Source organism: Ranitomeya variabilis, chromosome 5, assembly GCF_051348905.1.
Source record: "Ranitomeya variabilis isolate aRanVar5 chromosome 5, aRanVar5.hap1, whole genome shotgun sequence".
Lineage (NCBI taxonomy): Eukaryota > Metazoa > Chordata > Amphibia > Anura > Dendrobatidae > Ranitomeya > Ranitomeya variabilis.
In genome coordinates, this window is record NC_135236.1 from 123,785,205 (window position 1) to 123,810,119 (window position 24,915).

General features: G+C 45.6%; 1 protein-coding gene across 2 annotated transcripts in view; it reads right to left on the reverse strand.

Annotated features, from left to right (window-relative positions):
* Window positions 1-24,915, reverse strand: part of ADAMTS7 (ADAM metallopeptidase with thrombospondin type 1 motif 7) — a 155,045-nt gene that overhangs the window by 110,462 nt on the left and 19,668 nt on the right. For both annotated transcript variants that reach the window (XM_077263192.1, XM_077263193.1), the window contains exons 2-8: window positions 13,012-13,367; window positions 12,383-12,533; window positions 12,071-12,276; window positions 9,557-9,640; window positions 9,156-9,280; window positions 8,604-8,753; window positions 3,826-3,969 (exon numbers count right to left, since the gene is read on the reverse strand). In XM_077263192.1, coding sequence (XP_077119307.1) covers window positions 3,826-3,969; window positions 8,604-8,753; window positions 9,156-9,280; window positions 9,557-9,640; window positions 12,071-12,276; window positions 12,383-12,533; window positions 13,012-13,367 — 1,216 coding nt within the window. The remainder of the gene's footprint in view (window positions 1-3,825; window positions 3,970-8,603; window positions 8,754-9,155; window positions 9,281-9,556; window positions 9,641-12,070; window positions 12,277-12,382; window positions 12,534-13,011; window positions 13,368-24,915) is intronic.

Below are 24,915 nucleotides of genomic sequence, written 5' to 3' on the forward strand. Positions count from 1 at the left end.
GGTCTTTCACCGGGAAGGAACAACCACGGGAAGGGCAGCATCCAAGAAAGGAAAACCACCTATGCCAAAACATGGTATCCATCCACAGACAGCTGTTTCGGGGTATTTTCCCCTCATCAGTGTGGAGTAGGAAACTGGCTATTAGGAGCAGTGCCTAGTGAAAAGACTATAAACATAAGGATGAATGACCTCGGGGAGATCAAAACATCCAACATCGCGGAGACACCATCACGTGTTTCTCAACGCAGTGATCCAGAACACTGCCCCCATCCCTAATGGGAAATATGCAAATGCATGTAGAAAAGCCGCGGAGACACCATCACGTGTTTCTCAACACAAGCAATGAATAGCCAGGACTTTTGCAGCGCCCCAGAGTCCTGGTCGTTGCAGTACTGGGCTCCGCCACTAAGGGGAGCTATGGTACGTCTGATGGCACTGAAGGAGTTCATCTGATCAGGTATCACAGACACCAATACATTTCACAGTCGGGCCTCCAGGGGGAGCTAAGGGTTCTATTCATTAGGCCACTCTCCACACACTGGTAAAACTGGGGGTCAGGCAGGAAGTTAGTGAGAAAGCTGACTGGGTTGGAACCAGGCAACACCTTGTGGCAGAGGGTGTTGCGGGAGAAGATTCGGTGGGGTCCCTGTCAGGGGTGGGATCCTGACAGAGGCCTGGCTACAAGAAGGAATGTAACGGGACCGTGCCTGCTCAGTATAGCGGCGGTACCCAAGGAAGGATTGAAAGCGAGATAGATTGTGCTGAGTGAGAAACGAGATCAAAGCAACAAGGAGAATACCAGTAGGGGTCGTGCTGTAAGACCGAGGCAACATCCTACTGAGGCGCACAACCGGCGGCCGGAACGCCGAGGGAGTATTACAATATTCAGCTTCAAGCAATACTCTAAACAGCGGCAGGACAGTCAGTCTAAGGCGGGCTGTCTCACTTAAATCACCTATGCAGTCTTGGGGGGCAACTTGTGGAGAGGGGCGACTCTAGGGTCCCGGAAGAGCTCCGAGCCTACCCGTCATAAGGGTGCCGTTCCAACCGTAACATCAGGGAGGGACGGAGGATTAGCAGAACATCATCTAATCGAGTTGTGAGGGAACTTAAGAAACGGACACAACAGTTGTGGGGACTTTCCATAAGCACAGCAGGGAAGGACCACAACACACAGCGCTAGGAGGTAGGCGCAGATTTCCACCTGTTAAGGGAACTCTGGAGGTGCCATTGGACCGGCCGGACTTACGCAGCCTGGTGATCTGGACTCCGGACTGAGGACCCAGAGATCTTCAGTAAAGAGGTAAAGAGACTGCAACCTGGTGTCCTCGTTATTTATTGCACCACCACCACCATTCATCATACCTATCACTGTACGCCCCTCAGCAGGGTCACGGACCGGGCCTAGCCACCGTGACAACCCCAGAGCAGAGACTCAGAGGCCCGGTACCGGGTACCCCTCGGCCCTGCGGCAGTGGGGGCGCTACACTTTCACGGGAAGGAACAACCATGGGAAGGGCAGCATCCAGTAAAGGAAAACCACCTATGCCAAAACATGGTATCCATCCACATACTGCGTTGAGAAACACGTGATGGTGTCTCCGCGGTGTTGGATGTTTTGATCTCCCCGAGGTCATTCAGCCTTATGTTTACAGCCTTTTCACTAGGCACTGCTCCTAATAGCCAGTTTCCTACTCCACACTGATGAGGGGCAAATACCCCGAAACAGCTGTCTGTGGATGGATACCATGTTTTGTGGTAGCTAGATGTCCACGCCCCCTCCTGTGACAGGCAGCTCTCTGTCAATAGACAATGTACACAGTAAGCTGTGGTGGAGGTGGGCTTAGCTGCATTAAACCCTCTGATTGTGTCACAACTGCTGCACCTAGTACCCTAAGTGATACATCGCTGGAATCAGGGTGTTTCTCTACATTATACTGCCGCCAGATGAGGTAGTAAAATTATGGTGACGCATTCCCTTTAAACTGTTTAATTAGACAGTACTCCCAGCTTGGAGAAGCCCTGCTGGAGCCACCGCCCAGACTGGTATGGACACTGTCTAAAACCTGATAGAAAAGAATACTCTTATGTTTAGTGGCCATATGATTTAGGAATTTTGTTTTGAACTATATTGTGACTTAATTTTCCATGTGGTCAGTAAATAACGTAAATTGTGTGAGGCATTTGAGAGCAATCAAATGGTTGTATTTACCATGTCTTTATAGGGCATGCACCAAGTGTTTTGAACTGATACTCTCATTAACAAACAGTTGCTCTATTAACTCAGAAGGCACCAACAGGCAATCTTAAAAAAAATAATAATAATTCGATCTATATTAAAAAAAAATAATAAAATAGTAATATTGCAATTTTAGATTTTTGGCCACTGGAGCTTTTTTAAATCCTTTACTTCCTGTCCGTTCTTTTAGAGTTTACTAGAGTTTTCTTATCAGCAGAGGCCGAATTACAATGACAGGTGACACCTCTATGCATAGGTGGCACAGAATCGGCCAATCACAATAGGCGATGTCACAGCTGAACCTGCTTCCCTTTGCACACGCTTATTAGACACTTCAATAGATAGATAAGGTTTGGATCTGTCCATTGTGGCTAATGTAAGTGTCTTGGTTCCTGGAACAAAAGGAAGTATGAGTTTAAAAAATCCCAAGTGGCCAAAATGAAAATGACAAGAGTTGTAAAGCGCTGCGGAATATGTTGGCGCTATATAAATAAAAATTATTATTATTATTATTATTATTATTCTATATTTTATGTTTCATACAGGTTGTGATAAGTAGAAAAAAAAAACACATAAACAAAAATTTAAGAGAACATCTCATGTAAAAAAAAATACGCTTTAACCTGCAGATTTGTGGTTTATCTGCAGGTTAATAGTGTCCTGACACCAGAGCCTTGCTGCAAGGAGGAAATTAACTTTGTTCCCCCAGCAACCTCTGGCTTTCAGTCATAGGGGTGGTGCCGCCACGGTTTCAGTCACGGCTCAGTACATAGTGAGCGAAGGCTGTAACCCTGTCCTGGCACTGACTGACACACGGCTCTTCATAGAGCTAGCTGTCAGTCAGTGCTGGAGGTCGTCCTCTATGCACAAAGTAATGGCTCAAACCATTTTGGCTCCACTCCTATGACTGAAAGTCCGAGCCTGCTGGGAGGCACTTGAAAATCCCTGATGACAAATATGGTCGATAAAGGTCACATGATATCGATAACCTATCTGGCAATGAATGGATATAAAACTGATCAGCAATTCAAGAGAATGGGAGATGATCTGCAGCACTCGGCAGGGGCTGCTACACATTGCATGGAGCTGTGCAAAGCTTCACACCTCAAAACTGAAATAATGAAACGAATAAGGCTAAGTTCACATTAGCATTCAGGGACTTTGCGGAGGGCTGCGTACGTCCTCCGTTAAGCCTACTTCCGCATACTTCTGCATGCGTCCTGTGTAGCTATCTTTAACATTGGGAACGCAGGACATGCGGATGTATGCGGATGCGTTGCTTTGACGCGCCCGTCGACCGCACGGGAACGCAACAAATTGCGCTTTGTGCGTACAGCGGGAGCGTCAAAATGACGCATCCGCATACATCCGCATGTCCTGCGTACCCAATGTTAAAGATAGGTACGCAGGACGCATGCAGAAGTAGGCGGGGCTTAACGGAGGACGTACGCAGCCCTCCGCCAAGAACCCGAACGTAAATGTGAACTCGGCCTAAGCAGACTGCAAAAAAATAAATCATTAAGGAGAGGGAAGGTATGCGTTATTACATTCAACATTCAAGTAATGGTAAGATTTCTAAAACTTACTCCAAAAAGCGGGTGATGTAATCTCTGCTGCAACGTGACCAGGTGAGAGGAGATGTATCATACAATAACTGAGGAGACATGATGTGCGGTCTCTTTCCCTTGGGTTCACAGTCATTCCCAATGCCATCATGTTGTACCCCGAAACTAGGACATAGAGAAATAAAAGTTATTCAAGGTGGCTGAGCTAAGAAAAAGGTGCAGTTTACAGATTATCTTATGTACAGCACCATGGAATCAATGGTGCTGTATAAATAAATAATAATTATAATATATATATATACAGCTCTGGCAAAAATTAAGGGACCACTGCAAAATTGTCAGTTTCTCTGATTTTTCTCTTTATAGGTATATTTTTGAGTAAAATGTACATTGTTGTTTTATTCTATAAACTACTGACAACATGTCTCCGAAATTCAAAGCTAAAAATTTTCTGTTTATTTGCAGCAAATGAGAAATCGTCAAAATAATAAAAAAGAAACAATGCCTTCAGACCTCAAAGAAAACAAGTTCATAATCATTTAGAAACAACAATACTAATGTTTTAACTTAGGAACAGTTCAGAAATCAATATTTTGTGGAATAACCATGATTTTTAATCACAGTTTTCATGCGTCTTGGCATGCTTTTCAACAGTCTTTCACACTGCTTTTGTGTGACCATATGCCTCTCCTAGCACAAAAATTTAAGCAGTTCTTTTTTGTTTGATGGCTTGTGACTATCCATCTTCCTCTTGATTACATTCCATCCATTTCATTACACTCCCCTGAGGAAGGTTGGACTGAAATGTGCGTTGGGCGGGCACACACTCCCTCCTTAAGTCCTGCCAGGAGCTGCGCACTCTGCACCTCTATAATAAGGTAATCACTATGGATCCTGTATGCACTATCACTTAGTACCTGAATCCTGGGTTTACTAGTAGCACGCAGGGAGATCTTTGTGGAAAAATATTTGTAGAATGCGTTTTCAATTAATTATTTATAATATTAAATAATATTTTTACTACATGCTATTTTTGTAAATGTTAATTACTAGTTAGGATGACATGTGGGAAGTGTGTGCCCCATATTCTAGCACCAATTGATCATAATTAATTTGTAATTTTACATAACCCTTTCTTCTTCAATCTGTGTCAAATTTTAGTTATAATAATTTCTATCTTTAAATTGGACTAGTACATCATTGTTTCCTTTTGGATACTGGTTTTGTGGTCTTTAGCTTCGTTGTCCCCAATGTCTGCTGCTTGACCTTGTTGTAATGGACTGCCGTCTTAGAAATTTTAAGGATGGAGGTATCATGACGCTCGCTGTCTCCCTCTGCTAGTAAAGCCAGAATTGAACCCTTCTTTTCCTCACTTTTCTTTTCAACTCCTTTGGCATGGTTAAAAGTTATTTTTTCATTCAAATTACTTTTGGGCTATTCCTAGGGCTTGTTTTGCCATCCAGCTTGTCCTATTGCAAAAGGGTTGTGAACACCACAGCAGGGTTTTTATACTTTCCTTTATTAAATAAGACTTGGTTCAGGCGATGACCTAATCAGAAGCACATTAAATAGAATGAGGTGTACTCCGGTTGGAATTCACTAACACTGGAATGGAATGGCTGTCAGACATGTAGAGATGGTGATTTTTAGAAAACTGTGCAGTGGTCTGTTAATTTTTGCCAGAGCTGTATATATATATATATATATATATATATATATATATATATATATATATATATATATATATATATATATAAAAATATATATACTCTGTAACTGATCCAAGGTCTATGGTGCACTATTTCTCTGGAGACTTATAGGGCAGGCAATGCTTCCTGGACAAAAGGTATGCAAATTAACTCTCTTCCGCCCCATATAGTATTTGCATAAAATGTGACATGCCAGATACTTATCATAGAGAGGAAATATATATATTTTGTATGGACTAGGTAGAAGCTATCTTGCCTAGAAAAAAAAGGAACACATTTGTTCAGGCTGTGGAAACCCTTTATTAACAATCTAAGGCCTTTTGACATGTCCGTCTTTCAAGGACCGCAAATATGGACATACACCCCATTGTATTCAATGGTGGTGTGCACGTCAGGTTTTTCACATGGACTGTGTGTCCATGTGAAAAACCCAAAGACATGTCAATTTTTTGTGCAGTATGGATAAAATGCACACTGGTGACCAGGGCCGGCGTTTGGCACAGGCAGACCAGGCAGATGCCTGGGGCCCCCACCTAGAAAGGGGGCCCCCTGCCTCTGCAGCCCCTGTATGAAGTGCCCAGAGGGTGTACAGCAGTGCTGTGTATTGTGTAGTTCTGGAATGCCTCTCCCAAACCCCCCTTGAGACCCCCTCAGTGCAGTGATTTACTCATGTGGTCCAGGAGCTCTGTGCTGTTTGCTGTAGGATCAGGTTTCACAGTCACATACAGCAGCCATCAGCATTGGCTCTGCCCAGTCACTAAATCATTGCTTGTAATCTGACAGGGTGACCTGCTATCACTACTGTCTGGATGACACAAGACAGGAATATTGTCTGCTGAATCAGGGCATTTATTATATAGAAATAAAGGAATTCCCACGTGAAATAATAAGGGTAAACTATACACATATAGTACAGGTGTGCATAGGAATCAGCGTTTTTGGTGCATTTTTTTTTTTGCAGCCAAAGCCTGCTCTCTTGGCAGTAAAAACACTGCTTTCCAAAACACCCATTTTTTAGGGTATGTGCAGAGGATCCGGAAATGGCAGCACCTTGGACGCAGCGGACATGTGCTCCATCCAGAGTGCTGTCATCTTTTGAACACAGGTGATTCCGCGTGTGTTCATTGAACCGTGTGGAATCCCTGTGTCCTATACATTGCAGGGGTGAGATTTCTCTTGTGGAGACTCGCGTCTGCGCCAGATAAATTGGCATGCTGGGGTCTGGACAGACTCACCGCATGTCCGTCTCCCCAGGTGAGGTGTGAGTGTCAGTGCATGCATAGTAGAGATGGAATTTCTTGAAATCCCATCCACTGTACTGTAACATCTGGCCGCTCCGGGTTGGACGCTGCACAAGTACACAGCAGCCGACCTGCAGCGTTTACTGATTGTGGGCACACACCCTTAGAGCTTTTGCTGTTTGTTTTTTACACTATGCATTTTGTCTACAGTACATGTTTAATAAAGTTAGTGTTAGGCTATGTGCACTGATTTTGATAAATCCGTAAGGCAAAAACACTGCGTTTTTCCTGCGGATTTATCGTGGTTTTACCGCTGTTTTTGTGCGGATTCTGCTGCGGTTTTACACCTGCGGTTTTCTATTATGGAGCAGGTGTCAAACCGCTGTGGATTCCGCACAAAGAATTGACATGCTGCGGAAAATAAACCGCAGCAATTCCGCGCGTTTTTTTCCGCAGCATGTGCACAGGGGTTTTTGTTTTCCATAGGTTAACATGGTACTGTACACCGCATGGAAAACTGCTGCGGATCCGCAGCATCAAAAACGCTGCGGATCCGCAGCAAAAACCGCAATATGTGCAAATGGCCTAATTCACAAAAAACGCAGCGAAAAACAACGTTGCAGCACTTGCAGCATTTTTTAAACTTTTTCATTGCTTTCTACAGGTGAAAAAAATTGCTGAAAGAAGTGACACGCTGCAGATTTAAAAAACACTGCAGTTGTGAAATTCAGTCAACGGAAAATAAAAGGGTGCACAGGAGATTTCTGAAAATCTCAGTTTTTGCTTGTGCTGTAAAATGCTGTAAACTTATTATTTGCAGAAGAAAAAGCTGCAAAAATTCTACATATGAACATGGCGAAAAGCTACTTTTCAAAGTGCCAGCAGTGACCCTGCGTACAGCTAATAGTGGCAGACCCGTTGGCCGATATAAGGCCCCTAAATATGGAGGCCACAGTGCAATGTTATCATTTGGGGCCCCCACTTTAAATTTTTGCCTAGGGCCCCACTTTGTCTAAAACCGGCCCTGCTGGTGACATACGGATGACATCCGTCACTGCCGGTCCTTGAGGCTGCATTCCTACACTTGACTGTGAGCAGCCCTATGAATTGTGGTGACCTCAAGGAGATCACCGTGAGCACCATGAGAATTTTCTGTCTGTTTAGCCTTTGCTGGTTTGAATTTATAGTAGGACCCTACGTCTTTTTTTTTCTGGAGTCCCCCATGAGTTTACCAGGACCCACTATGCAAATGGCTGTTAGCTGTTATAAATAGCTTGGGAACCTTATGGGTATTGTCCCTTGTCCCTGGTTATTAAAATCAGCCCCCAGCTGTGGTCTTTCGCTCTGCTGGTTATGAAAAGTGCGCAGGAGCCCACGTTGTCTTTTTTATTTTTTATATAACTCCCATCATTGTCTCATGGTTGCACTGATCTCAGTGCGAGCAGGAGACAATGATGAGAGCTGCCTTCTGAAGCCGTCCGGTGCCAGGGAACGCCGCAAACTGTACCGTTATTTCCCAGGCACTGGCGCACCTGTATTGACTCTCTATTGACTGTCTAACTATGGTCCATAGCAAAAGTTTTTTGGAAACAAATATTATGTTTCCAAAACCTTGGAAAATACACACATCTTTCCCTCCTTCACTCCTCCCTTCTCTTTTAACAGTGAATTCCCAATTACACCCTGTTCCCCTTAGGACTTTTGATTGTAAATTTTCCTAGAGAACTATCTTCTTCTACGAACCTATGGACTGCTTCCCTGGACACCTACAATGATAGTACATATTTTAGGATTACTGAAAAATTGTTCTAAAAATGTAATCCACACAATATGAAAAAAAAAAATTCACCTGTGTCCTAGTTCATGAGTGACAGTAAAGGCCGTTGGCAGACCCGTGTCTTCATTTATGTTACAACTGCGGTGTGGTTGGCACATTCCAGACACATGAGAAAGGCCTAGAGTTTCACATGGACGATTCATAGAGGCACAGATGTCTTTTCTACAAAAAAATAAAAAATTGGTGTGGGTATGTACAGGTGCATCTCACAAAATTAGAATATCATCAAATAGTTAATTTTTTTAAGTTCTTCAATACAAAAAGTTAAACTCATATATTATATAGAGTCATTACAAACAGAGTGATCTACTTCACGTGTTTATTTCTATTAATGTGATGATTATGGCTTACAGCCAATGAAAACCCAAAAGTCATTATCTCAGTAAATTAGAATACTTTATAACACCAGCTTGAAAAATGATGTGGCCTATTGTTTGTCTTATGTTAGATGTGCAGTATGGTAATCTATCCATACCATTATACTAATGGTAGCAGTAATGTGTCAATAAGACGCTATGGAAAGTAGAATAATGTAGTCTTGGTGGTCTTCCGGTATTTAGTGACCTGGTTAGAAGAACGGCAACATCATGATGTAACGGATGATCTTCACTTTTCATGTTCATGCCTTTCTGCCACTTGCAAAAGCTGCGCAATGAGTTGTCAGCATGATGTGAAACCTTCAGGTCCTCCTTAGAAATGAGAAGACCATGACATATTAAAAACTAGATGTGCAGCCAACTTCTACCTTGCCACCCCTCCTTCACTTCTGTTCCACCCTTAGTCATTCCACAGGTCTATGTACTTTCACTAGATATTGCACAATCGGATATCATCTCATTCCCTTAATCATATTATGTTTTACCCTTCGTCCAACTCAGCTCATCGACTACTCAAAACTTTTTACCTCCTTCACTCTGTCGTTCCATAGCCCCAAAGGTGGTTTCATGTCAATAGGCCCACGTTACCTCATCACTCTCCAGTAGGATCAGTCGTACAACAACGATGTTTATCCTGTTCCCAATACTAGCATCGTGGAAAAGGCCAGCTACCTATTAAAAAGAAATCAGTCAAGGTATATACAGTACATGGAAGATATGAAATGAGCATGCTCTAGAAATTATGACAATAGATGCCAAGGCTGTGATTCAGATACGAGGATCGTTCATTAAAGACTTCCCCTGACTCAGGAGCATGCTTCCATTTGGGCAACATGTGAGTTATGAACTGGTGGATTGTTTTGCAGAAGGTGGACATCTTCTCTTGGTTTTGATGGCCTTCCGCAATTTCCGCAGCAGTGAAGCATAGTATGCCCCAGTGATCATGATACCCTTTGCTAGGAAATCCATCAATACTACACCATGCTGGTCCCAAAATACTGTGAGCATGACCTTGCCTGCCAAGGGTTGGGCATGTGCCTTCTTTGGAGGCGGTGAGTCATGATGCTTCCATTGCATCGACTGGACTTTAGTCTCAGGATCATAGTAATGGACCCAGCTTTCATCCTGTGTGATCAGTCTGTTGAAAAAGTCCTCCTGATTTCCATGGCACATTGTCAATAGAGCCTGAGAGCATTCGACTCGTTATTGCTTCCGGAAAGGTGTGAGCAGCTGGGGAACCCAGCGAACGGATACCTTATGTATGTGAAGATGGTCTTGTATGATTTTTTCCACAGACCCCACACTAATCTTGACATTTTGGAATAGGTGGCGAATGGTTACACGCAATTTTCCAAAATGGTGAACTCCACTTGCTGGATGGTGTGTTCATCAGTAGCAGAGTGGGGTCGCCCTGGAATTGAAGCTGTTTGCACCAAAGTCCGACCACATTTGAAATGACGATGCCAGTTCTTGACTACATCATATGATGGGGAATTGTAGCGCCCCCACTGCCGCAGGGCCGAGGGGTACCCGGTACCGGGCCTCTGAGTCTCTGCTCTGGGGTTGTCACAGTGGCTAGACCCAGTCCGTGACCCTGCTGAGGGGCGCACAGTGAAAGGTGGTGGTATGGTGTTGATGTTATCGTGCGGTGTAGTGCCGGTCACGGTCAATAACGAGGACACCAGGTTGCAGTCTCTTTACCTCTTTACTGAAGGCTTCTGAGTCCTCAATCCAGAATACGGTTAACAGGGCTGTGCAAGTCCGGCCGGTCCGATGGCACCTCCAGAGTTCCCTTTGCAGGTGGAAATCTGTGCCTACCTGCCTGCGCTTGTGTGTTGTGGTCCTCCCCTGCTGTGCTTACGGGATAGCACCCACAACTGTTGTGTCTGTTTCTCGTGTTCCCTCACAACTCGATTCTCATGTTCTCCCTCTACGTCCCCCTGATCTTACGGTTAGGACGCACCCGTATGACGGGGAGGCTCGGAGCTCTTCCGGGACTCCAGCGTCGCCCCACTCCTGTTGTTACCCCCCTGTGTCTTCCTGGGTCTGGGTGAGACAGCCCGCCGTAACTGACTGTCCTGCCGTAGGTTTGAAGTTTGGCTTGGAGCTCTATACTTCCTCGGCGTTCCGGCCACCGGTTATGCGCCTCAATAGGATGTTGCCTCGTCTTACAGCACGACTCCTACTGGTATTCTCCTTGCCGCGTTGATCTCGTTTCTCACTCAGCACAATAAATCTCGCTTCTTATCCTTTCTTGGGGTACCGCCACTATATCGTGCAGGCGCGGTCCCGTAACGTTCTCTCTGGTTGCTAGGCCTCTGTCAGGATCCCACCCCTGACAGGGACCCCTCTGAATCTTCCCCCACAACACCCTCTGCCACAAGGTGTTGCCTGGTTCCAACCCAGTCAGCTTTCTCTCTAACTTCCTGCCTAACCCCCAGTTTTACCAGACTGTGAGGAGTGGCCTAATGAATAGTGCCCTTAGCTCCCCCTGGAGGCCAGACTGTGAAGTGTATTGGTGTCTGTGATACCTGGTCAGATGAACCCCTTCAGTGCCATCAGACGTACCATAGCCCCCCTTAGCGGCGGAGCCACAGTACTGCAACGACGAGGACTCTGGGGCGCTGCAGAATCATCACCATAAACCTCTTTCATCTAATCTAACGTCTCCTTTGGTGTGTTGCCTTTCAAGTAAAGGAACTTGTTGACTGCTCTGTATTCCACTGGGTCCATTATCAAACCTCACAAAACTTCAGCACTTGAAAAATCAAGACCGTTATCAGTTCTGAGTTGCAATTTGGCACATAACCTATAGAGACTTATATCATTACAAATGTGCAGTTTTTGCGTCCTGTGATAAATAGAAGTGGGTGAGGGGAAATCTTTAATAAACGCCCCTCGTACGGTTAACCCTATTTGTGATGACCACTCCAAAGGTGCATACAAACTTTTTTTGACACCAAAATGCATAGTATATGCTCGAACCAAAATTTGTAATGCAAAATTTGGCTAAAGGAGTAGTCTTATTAAAAAGGTGGACTTTTGGAGAAGTTTCATTATATATTGCAAAAGTAATATGAACAAATATCCATTTATCCTCACCATATTCATAATGGTCAGTACGTAATTTTCTACATTGTTTTTTCCATGATATTCCACCATCTTCGTGTCAGCAACAACAAGGGTTTCCACCCACTTTTCCTTGCTAATGGATCGTCGAGATATAAGTCGCTCTCTTCTTTCTCGTTCCTTTGCCTGTTCCCAGCGCTCCCTTCTCCTCTCCCACTTATCATGGGAGTCTGGATACTCTATCAAAGCACAGATTGTAGATCTGTGTTCAGCACTCTCGTCAAAACAGTGAGTCTCATATCGATATATAATAAAAGTCAGGGTCGGACTTTGAAGAAGTCTTACCCTTAACACCGCAGCTGCTGTATCCTGACTCCCATTCTTCAGCCAAGTGACGTCGGTAGATCCGATGAGGCATTCCTTTTTCCAAAGAGGGCACTTCTGTTGCCACTGGTTCTATCAAGAAATCCTCATGTTCCAACTGGAAGACACCTCTCTTGTGGAAAATGAAAACATGAAGAAAAAAGCAAAAACCCATAATGTTAAGTGGCCAATTAAACAATTTTGTTGGTCATTTTTGGTATTTAAAGGGTAATATAAGTGTAAGAAAATAACCTAGGGGGGCAAAGATGGATCTATATGCCTGATGATTGGCAAGACAACACAAACAGATGTTTAAATGTGTCAGGCACAGAACACCTGGCATCTTAGTCAGACCTGAAACACTTTGTCTGACCTTGCACACCTGGGATTAGACATCCCTCACACATGTCAGACTCTACACACCTGGGAAACCCTCATCAGACAAACCAAATCCCATTCCTTCTGAAAGATAACTAACAATGATATACTATGTTAGATGTGGCTGCAAGAAGTATAGATTTTACTAATCCATTCTAAAAAATTATGGAAAAATGAAGGAAAAATGTCTTGGTGCCCACAGACAGCAATGATTGCAATGGTTCTCCACTTACCAGACCACTGCAGATACTGATAGCAGCATTTCCTACGTGATGGTGGTGGGTCTGTACTTCACCCTGCATATGGCATAAGTTGGAGGGTCGACTAATCAATTTTGACTCACGGATGCCTCCATTACGCCACTCACTTATGAAGCCAGGGGCCAGCAGCTGGTGGTTTTGACTGAGGTTGAAGGTTAACTCAACTCCTTTGTACTTAATCCCATAGTAGGTTGAGGAAGTAGTCATTGAAGAAAGTCCCCTCTTCTGTAAATTACGGGGAGTTAGGTCAAAGGTTAGGAAAATACCATGTTCATCTACTCGTGCAGGATGAACAATGTCTGCATCCAGGGAAAAGCTGAGAGGAACATCTGGGAAGACAAAAGTTGAGTTGGTCATAGTACTCATATTCAGATTTTATTAAATGCCCATTTTTTTTTATTAGAAAAGAGTGTGTGGTGGTTAAAACAAGGTCACCATGTTGTACATATTTTCTATAGGGGGACTAACGATGGCATTTATTACAAAGGAGGTGAATGTGTAAAGATGTTCTCTTGGAACTAGTTTTTATGTAATTCCTCTATATCACGTTTACTGCAATCAATACCATCTGTCACTCAAGGTAACTAGAGCAAAATGCTGTCTCTTGTCTTGTTTTTGGATATTGATGAATATTCTGATAAATGAGGGAATAGCCATTAACCTGAAAAAAAATTATCTTAATTATCTTTACTACTATAACAAAATGTAAGGGGAATCTGTCACCAGGTTTCTCACATTTCCAGCACTATCCCCATCTATTACCAACCTGCACAAACCCCTTATCCTGCTTATACACCAATGCTGAGCCCCTATTGTGTGGTTCTGTGTGCCCTCTAAATGGTAAAACAACCCTCTAGAATATATTAATGACCTGTGCAAGTGTCCTAGAAAACAGTGCCCACATTTTGCCCTCTAGAAAGTAATAATGCCCTCTGTGTACCACATTGAAAGTCAAAATAACTCAGTGCCCCTATAATAATACTGTAAGTGCCCACTTAACATTTCATAATGTTCTGAGTCTCCCTTCTACTCTCCCCTCTACACAGTTTTATGTTCCGCTCTACACAGTATAATGCCCCCACACAGTATACTGACCCCTTAGTAGACCTCAAACTGTTTGATGGCTCCAACACTGTATGATGACTCCCTCATTGTAATCCCCACACTGTACGATTGCCCCTAAATAGCCTACATATAGTTTAACGCACCTCATAGTCCTCCATATAGTATACTATAGTATACTATATAGTACACTATATAGTATAGTATAGTATACTAGTATAGTATACTGCGTTCCCCATAGACCTGCATATAGTATAATGTACTCCTTATAGGCCTCCATAAAGTATAATGCACTCCCCATAGGCCTCCATATAGTATAATGCACTACCCATAGGCCTCTATATAGTATAATGTACTCCCCATAGGCCTCCATATGGTATAATGCACTCCCCATAGGCCTCCATATAGTATAATGCACTCCCCATAGGCCTCCATATTGTAACACTCGTGCCCTGACTGAGTGGCGTGAGCGAGGGATTGTTGCCCCACTGTGCCACAAACCAGACTACCCTGGAAGGGGCCTGACTAAGCAGCTACCTTAGTGTTCACTAGAGCCTCTGATGGTGAAGTCAGGCTTGTGTGGCAGGTAGCTGCCAGGTACCACTCCAGGGCAGTGTCTGGCTGTGGCGGCTGAACCCCCAGAGGGACTGAACACTAATAACAAGTGAGGCAAGTACAGACGGGCACGACTGGTACTCTGGCGGGCACGGCTGACACTCTTGGCAGGCGGGCACGGCTGACACTCTTGGCAGGCGGGCACAGCTGACATTCTTGGCAGACAGGCGGGCACGGCTTACACTATAGGCAGGCGGGCATGGCTAGCGGGACTGGTTCAGGTAGGACAGGAGCATAGGCAGGTACGAGTGGGAAAAGGGAACAGGTAGGAAGCAGTTCAGACTGGAGGGACAGGAACCGGTAGGAGCCAGTACAGACTAAAAGGGCAGGATCCGCAGGGAGCGGAGTGGGAGCAGAGCAGAACCGCTGGATGCGGAGCAGAGCAGAACCACAGGATGCGGAGCAGAGCAGAACCGCAGGATGCGGAGCAGAGCAGAACTGCAAGGTGCGGAGCAGAGCAGAACTGCAAGGTGCGCAGCAGAGCAGAACCGCAAAGTGCGCAGCAGAGCAGAGCCGCTGTTGCGGAGCTAAGAGTAGCACCGCTGGTTGCGAAGGAAAGAGCAGAGCCGCAGGTTGCGGAGCAAAGAGCAGAGGCGCATGATGCGGAGCAAAGAGCAGAGGCGCATGATGCGGAGGAAAGAGCAGAGCCACAGGAGGTGGAGCAAAGAGCAGAGCTGCAGGATGTGGAGCAAAGAGCAGAGCAGCAGGATGCGGAACAAAGAGCAGAGCAGCAGGATGCGGAGCAAAGAGCAGAAGGAGTGAACATAAGGAAACACTCAACGGGATAGGGAAGGCTACAGACAGGAATACAATTGGACACAGGTATAGGACTTAGTTCAGACAGGATCAGCTACGGGACAAGGTACAGGAACAAGGATTCAGACCAGGGTATGCAGCCCCCTGGGAGCCAGAAAGGAGAGACACAGGATACAGGTATGGACCAGGGTATGCATCCCCCTGGGAGGCGGAAACGAGAGATGCAGCAAGGGTTAGAGGGTAGAGTAATATTTGTATGCAGGTGAAAAGTAGCCCCGCAAAGTCAATGTTACTGTTGGGCCCTTGGCACCCCAGTCCGACAATGATTGCGGGAATACCAGACAAGTCAAGCAAATAAAATCCAATTTGTTAATCCAACCTGACTTATTTTTCCACCAGACATCATACCCTGGGAGTGCATTTTGTTGGTACGTTTAATCAAAATAAGTGTTTAAAAAAAAGCAAAAAAACAATTAAAATCTTTGATTACATGTACATTGGGGGGGGGGGGGGGGTAATATTGCTTTTGACAGTATAGAATGAGCTGAAAAATATCACTTTTTCTCAACTTAAAACCTGAAATACAGAAAATCGTTCTTCCTTCTAACTCTTGCACTCAGGATTTTGAAATATACATTTTTGTACTGTTCCATCACCATTTTTTTAAGTTGTCTAGTTTTGAAAACTAATTTTCATATTTATTATTAGTTAATAGATCGGAATCACCCGTTCAGTTGTGTATATTGCTTATACTTAAAAAAATATAAAAAAATGCTAAGTTAGGCTGCTTTCACACATCGTTTTTTTGCCGTCAGGCATAATCCGGCGAATTTTTTAAAAAAAGGAGCAGGCAAAAGTCGCCACCGGATCAGTTTTTTTCTCATAGACTTGTATTAACGACGGATGGCCTCACGTTTCATCCGTTTTTAGTCGGAAATTGGTTTTCCGGTGACCAGAGAAAACGGACATAGTAACTTTTTTGTGTCCGTCGAAAAAAAACGGACAGTGATGGATCCGTTGAAGTCTGTCGTTTGCTACAATGGAACCCTATGGCGCCGGATCCATCAAATGACAGAATCCAGCTACTGATTCCGGTTTTTTTTTAACTGAGCATGCTCCGATTTTTTTAGGATCCAATTAGCTGTATCAGCTACTCGGATCCGTTAAAAAAACAGATCCGTCGCATCAGTTTTTCAACATTCGACAGATTGTGCCTGACGGCAAAAAACTGATGTGTTAAAGCTAAGGGTACCGTCACACATTGAAATTTTCATCGCTGCGACGGCACGATTCGTGACGTCGCAGCGTCGTATAATCATCGCTCCAGCGTCGTAGACTGCGGTCACACGTTGCAATCACGGCGCTGGAGCGATGCCGAAGTCCCCGGGTAACCAGGGTAAACATCGGGTAACTAAGCGCAGGGCCGCGCTTAGTAACCCGATGTTTACCCTGGTTACCAGCGTAAATGTAAAAAAACAAACAGTACATACTCACCCGTCGGTGTCCTTCAGGTCCCTTGCCGTCTGCTTTCTGCTCTGAGTGCAGCCGTACAGTGAGAGCAGAGCGCAGCACCGCTGCGCTCTGCTCTCACTTTCCGGCCGGCACTCAGAGCAGGAAGCAGACGGCAAGGGACCTGAAGGACACCGACGGGTGAGTATGTACGGTTTGTTTTTTTACGTTTACGCTTGTAACCAGGGTAAACATCGGGTTACTAAGCACGGCCCTGCGCTTAGTTACCCGATGTTTACCCTGGTTACAAGCGAAGACATCGCTGGATCGCTGTCACACACAACGATCCAGCGATGTCAGCGGGTGATCAAGCGACGAAAGAAAGTTCCAAACGATGTGCTACGACGTACGATTCTCAGCAGGGTGTCTGATCGCAGTAGCGTGTCAGACACAGCGATATCGTAACGATATCGCTAGAACGTCACGAATCGTAACGTCGTAGCGATGGAAATTTCAATGTGTGACGGTACCCTAAGTAGCTAACATGTTTTACATGTTGAGCAATAGTGAAATTAATTTATTCTATAACTGCAGAGTGCTGGGGCATAGGATATGTGTATATGTCTGTTGAAGATCCTCATCTCTTGGTCAGATTGAAGACTGGTTACAAAGAGCTTCTCTTCCTCTGGGGGACCTGTCCTATCTTGCATTACACAGACAACCCATTACTTTAAATACACATTGTATTATGTATAATGCTTAATTTCTTCTATGGAGACGCTGCTAGAGAACTGAAACTTTACTGTCTGGTTCCTTCACAGATAAGAATTGATCACTGGTGGTCGCAGCGAAAGGGTCACTTTGCAGTTAGCAAATGTCCAAAGCAAAAAAAACCACTTTAACAATCCATAACAAGGTTAATAGAAATAGAAGACTTCCGGCACAGGAATCCTTTTTCAGTACAGAGAAGGTTAGCTAAGTATCTCAACGTATCTAATCTGGCACTACAGAAGATTGTCCCATATCCATAGCTTCCTTGACCCAAGAGAGAAACTTTGGAAGCAGCTAGAATAGGGTTAACGGCAATATCTCTTATATTTTTAGTTTTTGCGTCGATAAGATAGTGGATGTAATTTTAGTACTATTTGTCCTCTAAAAGCTTATTAGCGATGGCCTCACCGAAAACAACAAAAGTCCCCAAGGAACAATAGCCCAGCTGCTACTCTGTACAGCCCTCCGCAAGGCACAAAGAGTGAATGGTCGTCTGATCTTTGCTCGCGTAGAGTAAATGTAGGAACTTTAGAAGGCGCTAGGACAATATTTATTAATCTTGGCAATAAGAAGCTGTTCTGCGTTCTCGTTGGGATTGTCGAAAACTATTTTCTATGACTCATGACAAGAGGAGATTACTGGGGCTTCCTCGCTTTATGTAACGTCCGTCCTGTGGCTATGGTGATCTCAGCCAGGATTCACAGCTACTGTTATTTGGATATTATGAAGTACATCATTTTTTCCTAAAAAAAATACCAAAATCTTCTTTTCCCCCATTTTTCCTAAGAGAAAGCCTGTAAGAAAAAAAGCAGCCTGCAATCTTTTGTAGTCTGTATATTCCCATCTCTGGGATACTGGAGGACTTCAATGTTTGGTCTTCCCTTCCCCCCTCTAGCACTAATTAGCACTCCAGTGTCCCCCACAATCCATGTCCTATGTGCAGCTGCCTCACAGCTGGCCTGAGGAAAGCCAGCTGACCGGCTACGTCTATGACCCACGTGTGGACTATTAGGCTGCAGCAACAAGGAAAATGCATTATACATAACCACTGTGGAGGCCTAAAGGGAATCTGTCAGAACGATCCACCCGCCAAACGGTTTACATGGCCATGCTGTTTTCTGAAAGGTAATGTCATGATCATCCATAGCTTCGCTGATGTAATCTGTTGCTCCCTGACTGAAAAAAAAATGTATTAAATCACACGACATTAAGTATACTAAGGGTAAATTCACACTAGGTGTTTTTTTTCAGCAAGTTTTGCTTGTTTTTTCTTGTGGTTTTTTTTTTTGCTGCATTTTTTCTGTGTTTTTGGCATGCTAGATTTGTCTCTTGTAAATGCTGATAAAGTTTAGTGTGAAAAAAAAAGTCCTATTCTACAGAATCACGTTTTGGCACAAGAAACACAGCAAAACCGGATACCTGTGTGACACCTCAGGTTCCCGGTTGACACAGTGGCATTGCTTTCCTCACAGGGAGAGTGATGTCACGCTTGGAAGTGAGGGAAGATCTTCTTTATCAGGTAACACAAGCATACAACATGTTCACACTCCAGGCCAGAATGGGGAGCTCTGATCCAGCTTATGGGTGGCTCCCCTATAAATATATTCTGGTCTGGAGGGAAAGAGAGTAGAGAGTGCCAGACAGCAGACTGGAGCAGTCTGAGGCAGAGAAGGAAGCTGAGGGGCTGTGTAGCCACCAGAAGTGCTGCAGCCCCTGGATAGAGATATTACAGAAGGAAGAATGCATTGTAGTGAGCGTGGAGGAGAGCGAAGCACAGGAGAGTGAGAACTGGGGAGAATAGCTACGACTGAGCTAACTCCCTGCAGAGCCCAGATACCGGTAGCCAAAAGACCGAGGTTGTGTCGGACTCCACGAGGCACAGCAGAAACTGGCAGAACAGCTGGACTACACGTCAGCTATCCGCCCTAACACCTGGAGACACAGTGGCGCATAGAGCCCGGTCGTGATAGAGACCCTGTAAAAAGGCTCGAACCACCTGTCATACGGGTTAGTTAGTGTCCTAACCTTTAAGGAGGACAGAGAACAGTGAGGACCTTGACAGAAGCCACAGGCAGCAAGGGACTACACCATAGCGTTGGTAGGAAGGCTTCTAACTCCACCTGGTAAAGGGGACTCTGAACTCGCTTCCAAGCTGGCTGGACTCTGCCTGTACCTGTGATCTGGTGCCCTGGACTGTGGCTGCCTGAAGTCTTCAGTAAACCAGGCAAAGAGACTGCGAACCTGTGTCCAACTTCACCTGTGGGAAGTTATACCATCTTAGCTGCCATAACATCACCCCAGAGGACCCCTTTAAGCAGCATCAGTCCTCTCTGACCAAATACCACAGATGGTGTCACAAACACAAACTTTATTCAAAACCCCTTTTACATGGGCGCCCAGGGCCACGGACCGGGTCACCGCCACCATGACACATCCCTTTAAGTACCGGACCGATACCGAGCACCCCACGGCCCTGGTGGGCGTTCCAACTTGGCGTCACGAACAGGATGGACCGACCCAGCAAACTGGGTCTTGTGCGCCTAAGAGACTGAGATTTGTTGCGAGACTATTGAACTGCTATTTGCCGCCAAAACCGCCGCCATTACAGCGCGATGAGGAGCACATAAGAAAGGCATGCCGTCGTGGGCGGAATTTAGCGTGAGGCGCGAAAGCCATGAACGCCCCCTTCAAGTCCTATTATACTACAAGGACATGTCCATCGGCAAGGGAGGTCCGCCTCTTGATCTTTTATGGCGGGAACCAGAGGAAGAAGAAGCCCCACCCATGGAGAACAGAGCAGGAACAGCGCGGGTGTGCAGCTGCGGACCGTCCGGTGGCCACCCGGACGGTGGAGAAGCAGCCGAGGACTGTCCCATACGATGGGAGGACCCAGACCTACCACTACTTGAGGATCTGGAATTCCTGAGAGCGCAAGTGGAGGAGCTGAGCCGCCAGCTCCTGAGTACGGAGCTGACCGCAGTGGAGAAAAGGAAGGCGGCCCTGCGCAGAAAGACTGCGCTGGAGGAGCCACGGCCTGTCCTGTGATCAGCATCTGCAGCCTCAGTAGTAGAGCAGACCAGCACCAGAGGGATCACATCTGAAGCAGGTATGGAGAACGACCCTGCCCCGGTGACCGACCCCATTCCAGTGACTGCTCCTGCCCCAGCTACTGACCCGGCTCCAGTGACTGACATTATCGCGGCCACCGACTGTGCTGCTCTACAGATTGAAGCAACACAATGCAGAAGCACTCAGACTCTCATAGTAGGAATGGATCAAATTTTTATTAACCTTGGAATAAGACTGGATCCCAGGAAGGAAGAGAGTAGCGTCCAGGTGCAACCATGGAAGCAGCAAGATTGAATAAGGAAAGTAATATGTGTTATGATCCTTAGTGGCTGAGGATCACAGAATGAACTAGCTAAGTTACTGAACATAGAACGAGCTCTAGGGAGGTGGTAACTGGACTGACCGCAAATCTGATCCTAACCAAACACACTGAAGGTAGCCGGTGAACGTGCCTAAATTCCTGGACGTCTCGACGCAGCCTGAGAAACTTGCTACCCCTATAGAGAAAGTAAGACCTCACTTGCCTCAGAGAAATGACCCCAAAGATATAGGAAGCCCCCAACAAATAATAACGGTGAGGTAAGGGGAAAATACAAAACGTAGAAATGAAAACAGATTCAGCAAATGAGGCCCACTAATACTAGATAGCAGAAGACAGGCAGGGAACTGTGCGGTCAGTAAAAAACCCTATACAAAATATCCACGCTGAGAATTCAAGAACCCCCACACCAACTAACGGTGTGAGGGGAGAAACTCAGCCCCCTAGAGCTACCAGCAAGCAAGGAAATCACATATTAGCAAGCTGGACAAGGACAAATAAATAACCAAGGAACATATTGAACGCTGATGATCAAAAAATGAACAAACAGAAAACTTAGCTTCTCTTGGAGAGACTGGTAACCAAGGTAGGCAGGAGAGATCAAAATAGCACTGAATACATTGACAGCAGGCAACAACTGATAGTCCAGGTGAGCTAAATAGGAAACCAGCTAACATAACGAGACAGCTGATCCAGCCTCAGACCTGCAGAATGACACAAAGAGCCAACAGAGGGAGCCCAAAGACAGCACTCACACAGTACCACTTGTGACCACAAGAGGGAGCCCAAAAACAAAGTTCACAACAGTACCCCGCCCTTGAGGAGGGGTCACCGAACCCTCATCAAAACCCCCAGGGCGATCAGGATGAGCAACATGGAAGGCATGAACCAAATCGGCCGCATGAACATCAGAGGCGACAACCCAGGAATTATCCTCCTGACCATAGCCCTTCCACTTAACCAAATACTGAAGCCTCCGTCTAGAAATACGAGAATCCAAGATCTTCTCCACCACGTACTCCAATTCGCCCTCAACCAGCACCGGGGCAGGGGGCTCAACAGAAGGAACCACAGGCACCACATACCTCCGCAACAAAGACCTATGGAACTTGTTATGAATGGCAAACGACGCTGGGAGGTCCAGACGAAATGACACCGGGTTAAGGATTTCCAAAATCTTATAAGGACCGATGAAGCGAGGCTTGAATTTAGGAGAGGAGACCTTCATAGGAACATACCGAGAAGACAGCCATACCAAATCCCCAACATGAAGTCGGGGACCCACACCACGACGGCGGTTGGCAAAGCGCTGAGCCTTCTCCTGTGACAACTTCAAATTGTCCACCACATGGTTCCAAATATGCTGCAACCTATCCACCACAGAATCCACCCCAGGCCAGTCAGAAGGCTCGACCTGACCCGAGGAGAAACGAGGATGAAAACCAGAATTGCAGAAAAAAGGCGAAACCAAAGTAGCAGAACTAGCCCGATTATTAAGGGCAAACTCGGCCAATGGCAAAAAAGTCACCCAATCATCCTGATCAGCAGAAACAAAACATCTTAAATAAGTTTCCAAGGTCTGATTAGTTCGCTCGGTTTGGCCATTCGTCTGAGGATGGAAGGCCGACGAAAAAGACAAATCAATGCCCATCTTAGTACAAAAGATCCGCCAAAATCTGGACACGAACTGGGATCCTCTGTCAGACACAATATTTTCAGGGATGCCGTGCAAGCGGACCACATTCTGAAAAAATAGAGGAACCAAATCGGAGGAGGAAGGCAACTTAGGCAAGGGCACCAAATGGACCATTTTGGAAAAACGATCACACACCACCCAGATGACAGACATTCTCTGAGAGACTGGAAGATCCGAAATAAAATCCATGGAAATGTGCGTCCAAAGCCTCTTCGGGACAGGCAAAGGCAAAAGCAAACCGCTGGCACGAGAACAGCAAGGCTTAGCCCGAGCACAAATCCCACAGGACTGCACAAAGGAACGCACATCCCGCAACAAGGAAGGCCACCAGAAGGACCTAGCCACCAAATCTCTGGTACCAAAAATCCCAGGATGGCCTGCCAACACCGAAGAATGAACCTCGGAAATAACTTTGCTGGTCCATCTATCTGGGACAAACAGTCTCTCTGGTGGGCAACGGTCAGGTCTATCCGCCTGAAATTTCTGCAGCACTCGTCGCAAATCTGGGGAAATGGCAGACAAAATCACTCCCTCTCTGAGGATACCAGCCGGCTCTGAAACTCCCGGAGAGTCAGGCACAAAACTCCTAGAAAGCGCATCAGCCTTCACGTTCTTCGAACCAGGCAGGTACGAGACCACGAAATCGAAACGGGAGAAAAACAACGACCAACGAGCCTGTCTAGGATTCAGCCGCTTGGCAGACTCGAGATAAATCAGATTTTTGTGATCAGTCAAGACCACCACACGATGCTTAGCTCCCTCGAGCCAATGTCGCCACTCCTCAAATGCCCACTTCATAGCCAACAACTCCCGATTACCAACATCATAATTCCGCTCGGCAGGCGAAAACTTTCTCGAAAAGAAAGCACAAGGCTTCATCACAGAGCAATCAGAGCTTCTCTGCGACAAAACAGCCCCTGCTCCAATCTCAGAAGCATCAACCTCGACCTGAAAAGGAAGAGAGACATCAGGCTGACACAAAACTGGAGCCGAAGAAAACCGGCGCTTCAGCTCCCGAAAGGCCTCCACGGCCGCAGGAGACCAATTAGTCACATCAGAACCCTTCTTGGTCAAATCCGTCAAGGGTTTAACCACGCCAGAAAAATTAGCAATGAAGCGACGGTAAAAATTAGCAAAACCCAAGAACTTCTGAAGACTCTTAACAGATGTAGGCTGAGTCCAGTCATGAATAGCCTGAACCTTGACTGGGTCCATCTCAATAGTAGAAGGAGAAAAAATAAAACCCAAAAAGGAAACCTTCTGTACTCCGAAAAGACATTTTGAGCCCTTCACAAATAAGGCATTAGCATGTAGGACCTGAAATACCATCCTGATCTGCTTCACATGGGACTCCCAGTCCTCAGAAAAGACCAAAATGTCATCCAGATACACAATCATAAATTTATCCAGATATTCTCGGAAGATGTCATGCATGAAGGACTGGAACACAGAAGGAGCATTAGAGAGTCCAAAAGGCATCACCAAGTACTCAAAATGGCCTTCGGGCGTATTAAATGCTGTTTTCCATTCATCCCCCTGCTTAATACGCACAAGGTTATACGCACCACGAAGATCTATCTTGGTGAACCAACTGGACCCCTTAATCCGAGCAAACAGATCAGATAATAATGGCAAAGGATACTGAAATTTCACCGTGATTTTATTTAGAAGACGATAATCAATACAAGGTCTCAGAGAACCATCCTTCTTGGCAACAAAAAAGAATCCTGCACCAAGAGGGGAGGAGGACGGGCGAATATGTCCCTTCTATAAAGACTCCTTTATATAGCTCCGCATCGCGGCATGTTCTGGTACAGACAAATTAAAAAGTCGTCCCTTAGGGAACTTACTACCAGGAATCAAATTTATAGCACAATCACAATCCCTATGAGGAGGTAGGGCACCGGATCTGGGCTCATCAAATACATCCTGGTAGTCCGACAAAAACTCAGGGACCTCAGAAGGAGTGGAAGAAGCAATTGACACCAAAGGAGCATCGCCATGAATCCCCTGGCAACCCCAACTTGAAACAGACATAGCTTTCCAATCCAGCACTGGATTATTAGCCTGCAGCCATGGCAGACCCAAAACGACAACATCATGCAAATTATGCAGCACAAGAAAGCGAATCACCTCCTGA